General features: G+C 37.3%; 2 protein-coding genes across 5 annotated transcripts in view; both read left to right on the top strand.

The window, feature by feature from the left end:
- Positions 1-7,583: 7,583 nt before the first annotated feature.
- The window catches only part of cln8 (CLN8 transmembrane ER and ERGIC protein), a 157,218-nt gene continuing 151,815 nt past the window's right edge, over positions 7,584-12,986 (top strand). The window contains exons 1-4 of one of the 4 annotated variants that reach the window (XM_062439831.1): positions 7,596-7,652; positions 7,899-7,947; positions 8,118-8,788; positions 9,373-11,888. In XM_062439831.1, the coding sequence (XP_062295815.1) occupies positions 8,231-8,788; positions 9,373-9,696 (882 nt within the window). In that variant the 5' untranslated portion in view covers positions 7,596-7,652; positions 7,899-7,947; positions 8,118-8,230 and the 3' untranslated portion in view covers positions 9,697-11,888. Of the gene's footprint in view, positions 8,789-9,372; positions 11,889-12,986 lie in introns of those variants that run through there. The other 3 variants (XM_062439832.1, XM_062439833.1, XR_009927433.1) reach the window with 3 other exon arrangements.
- arhgef10 (Rho guanine nucleotide exchange factor (GEF) 10) overlaps positions 12,801-12,986 on the top strand; it is a 50,030-nt gene continuing 49,844 nt past the window's right edge. Inside the window, exon 1 of the mRNA XM_062439901.1 lies at positions 12,801-12,858. The gene's annotated coding sequence lies outside the window, so the exon portion shown is untranslated. The remainder of the gene's footprint in view (positions 12,859-12,986) is intronic.

The following is a 12,986-nucleotide window of genomic DNA, read 5'->3' as shown; positions in this document are numbered from 1 at the left end:
TGTGTATGAAGATAAATTAATCCAGAGTAAAAGCTAAAATCCTGCTGCTCAAACTTTGGTTCAGGTTACCTGGAAGGACTTAAGTGTATTGGTAAAACTTTGGGTAATCAACCATCTAAAAATGGTGCTGCTTTTTATTTAATCAATACAATACTAGATAAACAATCAATGCAACACAGTGTTCTGTCCGCTGAGCGATACATCATTTAAAAATCTATTTTTATGACTTGAAATTTTTCGGTTGAGTAATTGTGCCTGGCCTCATAACGGTTAGGACCATGGTGATTTCTCATATGGCAGTAACACAATAGTTTATTTCTGAGTTTTGTTAATGCTTGTGTGTCTTGTTATGTACATCTGTGCTGACATATTCAGAAAGAGAGTGTGAATAGTATGTCAGTGTCTGTCTGAGTCTGCTTGATTTCCCTTTTACTACCCAATGGTGGCCTGCATCTCTCTGACACACACACATTCCCTGTGTCATGAGCACTCTGCAATATACTTTAGACACCAATACATTATCATGTCATTACATTTCTTCTACACTAGTTTTTTTTTTCTTTTTTTACAAAATGCAATCCATTTTTTAAATAAATGGAATCTCACTTGCTGACATATCAGAATGTGCAAGACATTGTTTAATTATTAACTATTTTATCAAAGCTCAGACAATAATTATTATTATGTATCTTTAGTGCAAACTCTAGCTATTTAGCCAAAGTCAGCTAGAGTTTGTTTCTAACATGCAGTTGAACACTTCAACTAAAGACTGGGTTTTTATAGCCCATGGCTGAGTGTTAGATTCCCCTTTTTAAGAAAACACACCCATGTATAATTCTGCTGCTTTTTCATTGCAGTGGCAGGGACCTATAACAGTATGACAGTGGGTTTCTGGAAAGCGTCTGAGCTTGTGATGCCAGCTATTTGGCAGAGCAGAGACGTTCACCTGCTGTTGCCACAGTGGCAGGCAGACGGGAGAGAGACAGACTCGGCCTGACATATGCTGGCTTAGAGGAGACGAGAGCTCCACATAGAGCCCCTAAACTGCTGGTGTTGTATGCTGTTGTGTAGCTGGAAGGCTGTTCTGTGAGGATCATGAGTCACTGTGCTGGGTATTTTTCAGTCTGTCTTTGACTAAGCAAAGCAGCTTATGTAAGATTTTGGGTCCTTGGTGAGATCAAGCAAACAGCCTCCAAGGCCCTTCAAAGCTTGTGTTGATAAATGTATTTCTGAATAGTGGCCTATACTGTAGAACTTAAGCATCAGCACTACATGTATTTGCTTCTATCAGACTCTACTCAGCTAGTTTAACTGAAAGCTGTCATAGAAACAACAGAGGTGTTTTTCCAGTAAGAAAATTGATTACGTCTGCAAACAAGATGAAACACTGTCCTACTGTATATGAGGGATAGGCATAATTGCCATCAGACCATTTTTGTAGTTAGACCATGAATGGATCATTTCAGATAACAAAGATAGATGAGTGCCAGAAATAACAAATGATTTTATGCAATTTAGACACAGACTTAAATTAGAAGTGGGAACTGGGCCTGCAAAAATCATACAGGGCCTGCAAAAAATCATATATTTAGTTTGAGAACTTTTCCTTTTCTGGAAAAAAAAAATATTACCTTGGTACTCCTGAGACTCTCTGAGCCATTTTATAAACTATGAAGAAAATCTGTTCGCTGTAATGGCTGGGTCAAGTTTCTCTCCCAGAGAAAATAATTTTCCATCTATGAAAAGTGTTTTGTTTTTTTACCTGTTCACTTTTTTTTCCAAATAGGTATGTAGTCACTTTGAGATGAGCAGCTGTAGACTGTTTGTAAAGGCCTTGTGTTACGTACAAAGTAACCTTGTATTGAAGCTTTTTCTGTGAGTGTTTTATGTTGGATCCTTTTGGCTGATGCAGCCTTGTGTGTGTGTGGATGTGTGTGAGATACTGTGAGCACTGGAGGATACTCCACTCGTCAGGAAGTCACTGGGGTGATTTTTTCTTAGGAATATGGTAATTTAACAGTCGCCCACCAAAACCTTGTGAAAACCCCAAGGGAAGAAAATGACATAAGTGTCACATTTAATGTCATGAGGGCAGCAATTAACTACAAGTGCCATCTTTCTGACTTATCCAACATACTGTAAAATCATAACTCTATACAGCTACACATCCTTCATCAGTTTTGTGTATGCAAATCATTTCTGCCATTGCCTTTCCTCATTTACAGTCACACATTTTTATCATTTCAGTTTCTCGACATCTGTGGCCTCACTTCTGGTACGACTGTCTATCTGCTTTTAACTCTAGAACCCATGATGTGAAATATTTCAAGGGGAATTTTTCGTAAACCATGCCGTGTAAAGAGTGTCAGGCTCACTGAGATACACTGATACAACACTTCCTTAAACTTGGAATGTGAAACAACTCTATAATTACTAGACAAAATGAAAAAGGTAGTTGTTTAGCTAAAACTATTTTCATCTCTTGTATATCATATCTATTGTGAGGATGAATATAATGCCAAATATTCATTATTTGTAAAGAAATATATATATATAGATATATAAATATATAATATATGCTTCATTGAAACATAACTATTTTCTGCTCTTGCTCATGTTTTGTTGTCATTTTTACTTTGTTATGGTTATTTTATAAGCTGATATGATGGCATGCGAAATACTGATTCTGAATGTAGGCTTATTTTTTTTGTTTTTTATTATGGCACTGTCCCACTGATGTACATTTGTAAGTTGATCACATATGCATTTCTCAAAGTGTGTTATTTCAGTGCTATATTTCAAGAAGTTATTGTATCATTGGGTTATTTTTGTATTATTTGAGTAGTTTGCAACAACATATGCATTTTCCTCCATTCTTTCCTAGCTGAGCTATTGAAAGATTTTGCCTCTTTGAGTAGTTTGGTCATTGCTAAGTTCATCCAGTGTAAATAATTCTGCAATTAAATTTTTTGGAGAAAAAGTTTGGAAAAGTTTGTCTGTGTGGTGACTGTCAACTTTGAAAATATAATCCAAATGAAAACTTCTCAATTCACCCACTGCTGCTGTGCCAATTACATTTAAATATTAATATTAGTAAAATGTTCTGAATTTATATATGAATTTAGTTTATTTCACATTGTTAGATGGAACACTACATTATAGCCATCAAAGGAAGCCAAAAACAACTGTTCAGTGCTTACCCTAATAACAGTATTCCTGGTGGCAGGATTTTAGCTCACAGGAGGAAGGCTCAATACATTTATTAAACCTTTCTTGACATTTCATGCATTTTATATATATATGTATGCAGCCTGCCTACCAAAATAGCAATGGATAGATGCAGATAAAGGGTAGCTCTGAATCATTCTGTCAAAGCAAATGGTGCATTTACTTTAAACTGTTCTTGGTCAAGTGAGACAAAAATGTGAGAAACACCAGAACAGTCTAGGTGAGTCAATTCACCTTTGTCTGTGATTCAGACCAAAATAGTGGCTGTACAAACCACTAATTAGTCTGTTTTGTGTTGTGATACCTTTTGTACTTTTGGAGCAATTTAAATCCAGCAATTTTCTGATCTTACCAGTGTGTGGTGTAGCTGCTGCTTTTTTTAGGCCAGAGCAAAAGCCCATATCATACCTCAAAATGTTGAAACAAGCCTCCTCCCACACGAAATGTGAATATATTTCCCATAGGAGTTATAGTGTTTGAGATGTAAACCTTAATTGATCGGGAGAGCACTGTCTGGCTTTTATTGATTGCGATACAAAGTACAGGTGGTCCCTCGTGTTTCTTAAACTTACACTTTTCCTTCAAACACTGTGTATACATATTATAGCTACATTTTCATCTTCAACTAGTCCTGCTGCTGTAACTAATTATATACAAATCTCCGGCCTACAAACTTGAGGTTTAATCAAACCAAATTCTCCTCAACAATGTGGGAACTTTTTCTTCACATCTGAGGTAGCCTGCTCAGTAGTTAAAGCACTGTTCTCCTGGTCAGCTTCCCTATGAGAATACAAGGTTGTGGATTTGATCCCTACTCCTGGCAACACTGTTCTTTTTAAGGAAATGCAGACACAGAGACACACAGCTGGTTCCACTTAGTTGATTGAGCGTATCTCTATGTCGTCCATTCAATTGTTCGTGCATTCAGACCCTCAGTGGCTTCTGGCTCAGCAGTCCATGAAACTTGCACGATATTCATGACCCTATGCTTACTTTTTGCTGCATCACATCTTTGTTCAGTGTATAGCATCGCTACCTTACAAATCTCTAAGTGTGTCTTATTGTTTGGGAGTGTGTGTGCATGTGTGAGACAATTGGCAATGAAACCTGAAACCACTGAGAGATGTACAGAACAGTTAAAAGGAAGACAGAAGGTCAATCGATTGATTGGAACCAGCCGTGCGTCTCTGTGTCTGCATTTCCTTAAAAAGAACAGCGTTGCCAGGAGCAGGGATCAAACCCATCCTTGTAATCTCATAGGGAAGCTGACCATGAGAACAGTGCTTAAACCACTGAGCAAGCAAACTAGAATTGACACAGGAAGACAAAGTTCCCATTTTGTTGAGGAGAAATTGATTTGCCTAAAACTAATGCTTGGAGCCCAGAGATTTGTGCATCATTAGTAGCAGCAGGATTAGCTGAGAATGAGGCTACTGTCTGTACACAGTTTTTGAAAAAAAACCCAATAAAACAAGAGGGACCACTTGCAGTTTGTACTACAGTCAATAAGAGCCAGATTACACTCTCCCTATCAATTAAGGTTTAGAATTCAAACAGTATGACTCCTATGGGAAATATATTTACATTTTGAGAGAGAGGAGGCTTATGGTAACATTTAAAAAATAAAAAACAATGAATCCTCTGGTTTTAAAGATGTCTACAGGATGTTACATCCTACCAAAGATTTGACTTGGTTTGACAGAAATATACAAAAGAGGATCGACCACATGTATGTCACAGAGGATATAACTGATTGGACTATAAAACAAATCAATTCCAGTCAATTCCAATCATTTAGCTGTTGAATTTTTATTTTTTGCTTTGGCAAGACTAAGAAAGAAAGTTTTTGAAAATGACATGTCAATTGTTTAAAGAACAATAGCATAGCAGCTGAATTGAAGGATGAGAAACTTTGTGTTCTCTGGAGGCTGCACTACATGATTGCGCTGAATATAAATTATCTTTATTGCCCTTTTAAAAAAAAAAAAGTCTGATCACAGTCAAACTTTGGAGGAGCATGTCTCACTGAATATTTGGTGTATAACAATAATGTTGGTATTGCCATAAAGTTTCCTCAGCTGGGTGAAAGTGACACACACACACACACACACACACACACACACACACACACACACACACACACACACACACACACACACACACTCACACACACACACACACACACACACACACACACACACACACACACACACAGTGGTCAAAAAATATCTCTACGCTTTCCTGTGCCTGGTGATGTGACACACTCTGATGATATGCTGTAATAGCCCTCACTTAAATTGTCCCAAAAGTACAGAAGCTATCCAAAGTAGTCAGTAGTTTAATATGTAACAGGAATTCAGACGCTGATCTGATCAAAATTAAAACAACTCAAACCATGATGAAGATGTGTGACATGCTGCATACTGCCACACGTGGGTTTTGTGCAACTTCACCTATAGGTGGTGTTACAATATTAAAATATTTTCTGCAAGAGTAGCAGCTTGCAGTGGCAGCAGCTGGTTGTTTAATCAGCTAGCAGTAATCACACGTTCTTCTCAAGAAATAGCCTACACATTACAATCTTCGTGTAATATTCAGATCTGGACTTAAAAATGAAATGTTAGCCAAAAATATACTTTAGGCAGACTACAAAGAATGATTAAGATCTGACATGTGAATTCTTAGAGCAGACTGCACATGAAAATGATGCTTGATTGCCAATATTGTTGAAGATCAAGTCAAGACAGTTGTGAGCAATATTTATATTTTTCATTTTGACAGTAGGCAAGTGTAGCACACATTGCTACTGTAATGTTCATCTAATTTAATCCTATGACTGTATGACTGTATTTTCAATGTAATTTCATATCATTAAACTTCCACATTATTGTTAGTCATAAAGGGTCTGCAAATACAAACAGGTGTTTTATCATCGTTTTATTCGGGTTGATTAGACTTCTTCTCAGGTTGAAGTTGCTGGGAACTATGTGAGGTCATCAATCTACTTGAGCTAAAAAGAATGATAAAGGTATAATCTGTCCTACCCAAGAAAACTAACAGGTGGGTCAGGGCGATGTCAATCAAGCACACACTCTACATGTACAAAGGATTATCCACCCAAATGATATAAATCAGACGTGTTAGTTTACTAGTTGCATGCACAGCCTTTTAAATTTGTGTTCCTTTTTTCAATTAAATGTCTAATTTTACAAATATTTTATAGTATTCAATATGTGTATTTTCTGGACACCATTCATTAACAAGAATCAGGGCTAGGTCACATCTATAAAAAAACAAAACTCTTAGAACTACTAACTACTAATACAACTTTAAACTACTTATATTGTCCTGTGACATGTGTTCAAGTCACCCCCTGCTGGACAAAGAAAGAAATTCATGGATTAAATTAACAGTTGCAGTAGTATTTGTCTGTACTTCACCCCAGTTGTCAATAAAACAAGGTATCATTTTTGTTTTACAATTGCTGATATTATTATGACATTATTTATTTCATAAGAGGCTTCATCATTTGTGACTTGCAGGTAGGGCCTATGACTAAATAGCATGCTCTCTCCAGCCCTGATACTTTTATTGTGGGGTGTGTTTGGAGTGGTTGACCACAGTGTGCACTTTGCTCTTAACCTCATCATAATCTGTTTGTTAGGCAAGTATGCAAACACACAACGATCGTGTCTTGGCATTCACCCCCACAAACACAACATAGAAGAATAGAACTATAACAAAAGTAAGATAATTATAATAAACAAAGGGATAATTAAATGACAAATTTTAAATGTATTTACAGAATGGAATAATGGTTGGTTTGAGGTTGAATGCAATCAATGATGTTAAATCCAGTTTGATAAAAAATATGAAAGTGACCCGTGCGGGTATTAAAAAAGGGATGTGAAATGTAAAATCCAGCTTGATAACAGTACAGTTCAGCTATTCAGTTAAGCAACTGTTCTTGTGTGTGTTAGTGGAGGTGGACATGATAAGCAGACACAGAAAGAGTTTTTATCTAAAAAAAAGTTTTGCACACACTTTTATAGATTAAACAACATTTTACCATGTTATCAAGTATACTGTATCACTAATATCAAATCATGATACTTATAAATGATTCATCATTCTTTAAAGTGTAGGGCTATTGTTGTAGATATATTGGGCAATGCAGCATTTATTGCGTTTAATAAAACTGTTATATTATATTTCTGCATGTGTCTGACTATAACCAATAGGATGAGACGCTGACACAGATTTGATCGGCGCTGACCAATGGGATGTCAGGAAGTTTAAAATGGGTGTTACTTCCTGTTTGATGGTCATGTGATCAAATTGGAGTCGTATGATGTGAATTTTCCTGTTGAAGTTTATTCAGGCACACAGTGTTCACAAGTGTCTCCGGACGGTATGTATTTGTGGTGAGTAATAATTACTGCTTTTGACTTATAAGCATTTTGTTACCCTTTGGTAGGCCTCATATTTTGTCGTCGGGGTGTTTTTTGTGCTAATTTTAGGACACAGCTAACTTGACTTTTGACTCTAGCTCATTGTGTTTTTGGTGGATAAAAGTTTGGCTTCAAGGGATAATACGATGTTTTTTGTTCTTTGTCAAGCTTGTTTTTGTACTTAGCATTAGTTACAAGTTGTTTTAACGCTCTTAACAGAGATGCTGACAAATACTCGTGAGGCTATAACGTTACAACTTACAACAAGGTAAATATAAGGTAAACATGTACATTTAACGACATATACATGTTATTTAATGGAGTTTATGTAAACTGAGCATGTGGATAAAGCCAGAGTAACATTAATGAGTTTAATGTGTGCTTGGTGGATGGTGTTCAGTGGAGCTTGTCAGTGTTTTGTTTTTGTTTTTTTTCCAGCAGCTTATCATTTGTTTTGCAGGTGACTTAAAACCAGGCATGTGCCTGGCGCTGTTCACAGCCACACCTGCAGCTGAGCACCCACTCAGCTCCAATAACCTCCCTCAAACACCATGGATCCTGAGCAGCAGACCAGCCATCTGCCTCCTGCTGAAGCCTCCTCCCAGCCCAGTGCAGAATACTTCTCATGGGATCACCGCCTCCAGCTCATTGGCCTTGGCTTTACCTTCTATACAGCAATATTCCTCCTCTCCCACCTTCTGTCTACGGCACTGTCTCGTACCTACTGCTCCCTGCTAGCTAAAGAGAAGGTTTTCTGGAACCTTGCAGCAACTCGAGCAGCGTTTGGCATCCAGAGTAGTGTAGCGGGTCTCCGGGCACTAACTGAAGACACAGCATTAACCAGAGACAAAGTGAGGGGACAAGAGGACTGGTCATGGTTCAATGTCCTCACAGCCACAGGTTTCTTTTTGTTTGAGAATGTAGCATTACATGCCTCCAGTGTGGTATTTTGGTCATTTGACCTCCCACTGGCGACGCACCATTTCTTCGCCCTGTCAGGATACGCAGGGGCAGTGGTGTGGGATTCCCTTGGCCACTTTTTGCCGATGGTTACACTGCTACTGGAGATGAGCACACCATTTACATGTATATCCTGGATGTTACTGAAGGTAAGGAATTAAGTGCTTTTATATTGAGGGAAACTACTTGTCCCCACTTATACATAATTTACAAATGTTTGCAATGGTTGCAAAGTCTTGCAATGTTGTCTCGCCACATTTGGGCGGTAACTGCAGTTACCAAATCTTTGTTTGGTAAATGTAATCATATTACAAAAGTCCTGGGGATTTACTAATAGCATCTGATGTTGCTTGTTGATAATCTTTTATTACAGATTTGTGTCAACTATCACAAAGAATCCTCCAAATGTCAACAGGTTTTTAGTTCCTCTTTGGTCTTGTGCTTATCGCGATTGCCAAGAGATACACTTTTTTATTATTAGAAAGAGGAAGTTCTGTTAAAAAAAAGATTGACCCAGAACCTAAAGTTTCTGTTCCTTTTACCAACAGATTTGACTTGAGAAAAGATCAAAGCTGCGTAAAATTATGTAAATTAGCTTTATGTAATGTAATTAAACACTTTTGGGATCTTCACACTGATGAAGATGAACACTGTTTACTGAACATTATTTAAAAACTGCTATTGAAAACCTTAGTTGTCATTGTCTCCATTCATATTTCTCCCTTCCTTGTAGGCCGGCTGGGCCCGCAGCTTGTTTTGGAGAACCAACCAGTGGGTGATGATCCACATGTTCCACTGTCGCATGGTGCTCACCTACTACATGTGGTGGGTAAGTTTGACCCACTGGAGAGAGCTCATCACTTATGTGTCCCTGCCCCAAAACCTGCTCTTCTTCACTGGCCTGGCTCTGCTTACGTTTATCATCAACCCCATCTGGACACACAAGAAGACCATGCAGCTGCTCAACCCAGTGGATTGGAACTTTGAAAACAAACCGGCACCGGTCAATGGATCCACACAGGGCCAGTCCGTTTCTGTCAAACCCCATGCCAGTTGAATAGTACCAAGGAGATCATTCTCTGTCTGAATGATGCTGTGTTTTTTAAATTCATTTTTATTGAGTATTTTAAGATTTATTTGATCAGATTCAGACTTTCTTTTTACATATTTGGACCCTAAGACCCTATAAGTAGACTTCACTTATCTAAAAAGCCCTAAAAAGATTTGACAATATGGAGAAAAAAAGAATATTAATTTCCCATCTGGTTAGCTTTTAATAGGTAGGTGTGGTTGTGTATGGCTTTGGAGTGGGATGCTGTATGTTTGCATCATTTTGAGCACACTATATTGTGAAATCAGTCATAGGGTTGGTTATTTATACACAATAGGCAAAAATACACATGACAGCAGTTCTTGCAAGAACCATTCGGAAGCACAAACCTACAAATTAAAACCTTGTTCTTTAGGAGCAAAAGCCTGCTTGTGGATATACATATTTTGACTTCTTTAAGTTTAAAGCAACACAACAAAAAGTGAGGCCTCTGTACACCTACATTATTTACAGCCTGACCTGCTTTAAGAAGCAGTGCATTTTCTATGTTTTCTGTCTGCCCACAGCTTCTTCTGATCTCATGCTATTGACGGGTTATATCTATTTATGTCACAGGTAGAAGAAGTCTAGTAGTAACGTACTTGGAGATACGATGTGAATGAAGACACAGAGGAGGATCATCAAACAACTCTGTAGTGAAGTAACATCAAGAATGTGGCCTTGGTCATGCACAGCTCTATTGTTGCTTTTGCAACATAGTTACTCCACACTGATTGAGCAGCGTATGCTGGAAAATTAGGTCAAGTTTGAGGTCTTACAAGTTAGTAGTGGAAGCTATTAGAGGCTAAGTGAACAATTAGATTAGTCAATTCATCAGTCACATTGGTGTTTTTTTGGACTGTGAATCCTTTTTCGGCAGAAAGGGAAATGATTATCATGGTGGTTTTCGTGAAGTAGATTTCTAAACAGACGAAAGCTCGGGACTGGTCAACTTTACAAAGGCTCTATTGTCCAAAATGGAGATGCAGTGTGACGAAACTGTAACAGTGTTACCAAATTACCATGCAATATTTTGATCATGATTTATTTTATATTGTGAATCAAGCTAGTGTAGATTAGAAGTGTTTGATAACATTGTCTTGTTTTAATATTTATTTCTACTCATGTCACATCAAAATGTCTTAACTTTTTTTCAGACAATGGCTTTCTTGTTGTGGAAATGAGGGTTGGGTTTGTTCATTGTCACATAACTGGCATAAGATGTTTTTGTTTGCTTGGATGAGTGTGTTGGAAGAGTTTACTGTAAGCATTCAGGAGATTCCAAACATGCAACATTTGGGCGTCTTCAAGAATACTACAACAACAAAACAACAATGTTAGTTTAGTTATAGTTTGATGGTTTCTGAGGTGCAAACTTTCAGATCTTTTTTTTTTTTATTTCTTCCTTTTCTCAGTGTGTGTGTTTAAACAGCATCACTACTATAACCCACATCCAATTTCGTTAATAGCTCAATTTTAGACATTTCCATTTTAGTATTAGTATTAATGTATATTAATTTTTAGCATCTCTTGGATACATTTCAACTCCTGAGCTGAGGGCTGATGCAGAGTTATCCAGCAAAGTATATAAATGAGTCCACTGCAGAGATTATTGAACAGTTGATTTGTGAAAAAGCTGTTGCTGGGCTTTTTATTACTCAGTGTTTGTTCCAAGAAGCAGATTTCCTGAATTATCTGTATAACTTGGCTGAGTAATATCTAGAAACCCTTCAAATCTGAAACTTGGACTGATGAAGAACTGTGTCGGGTTAGACTCAGCAGCATTATCAAGATAACTGTAAATCTGCCTCATGAAACAGGCTTCGGGATGACTGAGATGAAGCCATACATTGTCCAGTTTGGTGCTTTTGTGTGCGTCATACAGCAAGTGTAAATGTATTTACACTGCAAAGTATTTTGATTATTTTAGTTACTGCCTAACATTTCTAACAAATATTACTAATATCAGATAGTGTTGGGTTTTCCTGTCATTTTTAGTTTGTCATGACTACATCTGAGTAACATTATGAGTTGTGGAAGACTCCCTTTTTGGTTTTATGTCTTATACCAAAATATTCAACATCATGTTTGTGTTGGGAATTTTGTGTTACTTTGAGTTTGTTTGACTTTGAGACATAAAATAAAATGTTCACAAATTGTGTCCCTTGGTTTTGTTAGTTCCTCATCTCAAGCATGTGCAGTAGAACATTCGCCACTTGGTGGCAGACTACGAGCAATTATTTCCCCAAGTATGTTTACTATGTTTTTCTCATTTGGCAACACATCCATGTGTTTCATTTAGTTTTCCAAAATGATTAACACAACCCCTTCCTACTGGTTTATTTTACACAGCAAACAAATACATTCCAAAATGAGCTAAGGTATGAATGTTCCAGATGTTATAAAAGTTCTTGAATTTAAGAGAAGTGCTATTAACTCTAACTTTGTGACCAAAAAAGTTGTTTGAACTACATATTCCTAGTTATGTTCCTATAATATTCCTAATTTTCACTCAATTTCAAACATGAAGAAATAAAAGTTTCAAAGCTACTATGTTTACATCAGTCAATAATTTGATCGAACGTCAAATTAGAATGTGTTACTGTTTCAATACAGTGTAATAAAGAGAAACTGATGAAGTTAATGTATAAGTATTGAAAATGATTCATTTATAAGGGATAATACACTCTTTCTTCTTTGCAAAATAAATGTGGAAGTTTATTTACTAGCAACATGCTCCATACAGTCAGACAAACTTTCATCCAACATCAGCTGCAGCTGTATTGAGGGGAGCCACCTCACACGTCACGTGGGCAGATCGGAAAGGCTCTGTCTGATCCTACCGGAGAAGACGTCGGTTGCTTGATTGACGTTTCTCACAGCCAATCAGAGCTTCACCGAGTCCATTCGCCGGCCAATCTGCTGCTAACAGGAGGTAGAGGGTTTTCCATGGATGGAGTCAGCTTGCATCGGTGAGAGTGAAGTTAAAAGAAGGACAGTAGACGTACGCTGGATGTGTTTTGATGTGTTTAAAGCGGTGTTGAAGTCCGAAATGCACTACGTTTAACACTTTGCACAGTATTATTGCGAAGGGGTAAAGTAATTTCACTTGGCAAAAGTCATAAAATGGTAAGTTGAGGACTTTTTTCATTGTTTCTAACAAAGTTTTAATATCCCTAACTTAACTGTTTTGCTAACTGTTAGTTCAAGTGAGCAGTAACGCTAGACTATCTTTTTTGATAATAAACATGTAATAT

The sequence above is a fragment of the Scomber scombrus genome, chromosome 19 (assembly GCF_963691925.1).
Source record: "Scomber scombrus chromosome 19, fScoSco1.1, whole genome shotgun sequence".
Classification (NCBI taxonomy): domain Eukaryota; kingdom Metazoa; phylum Chordata; class Actinopteri; order Scombriformes; family Scombridae; genus Scomber; species Scomber scombrus.
The sequence above is the reverse complement of the archived record's forward strand: the minus strand, read 5'-3'. Positions and strand labels throughout refer to the sequence as shown.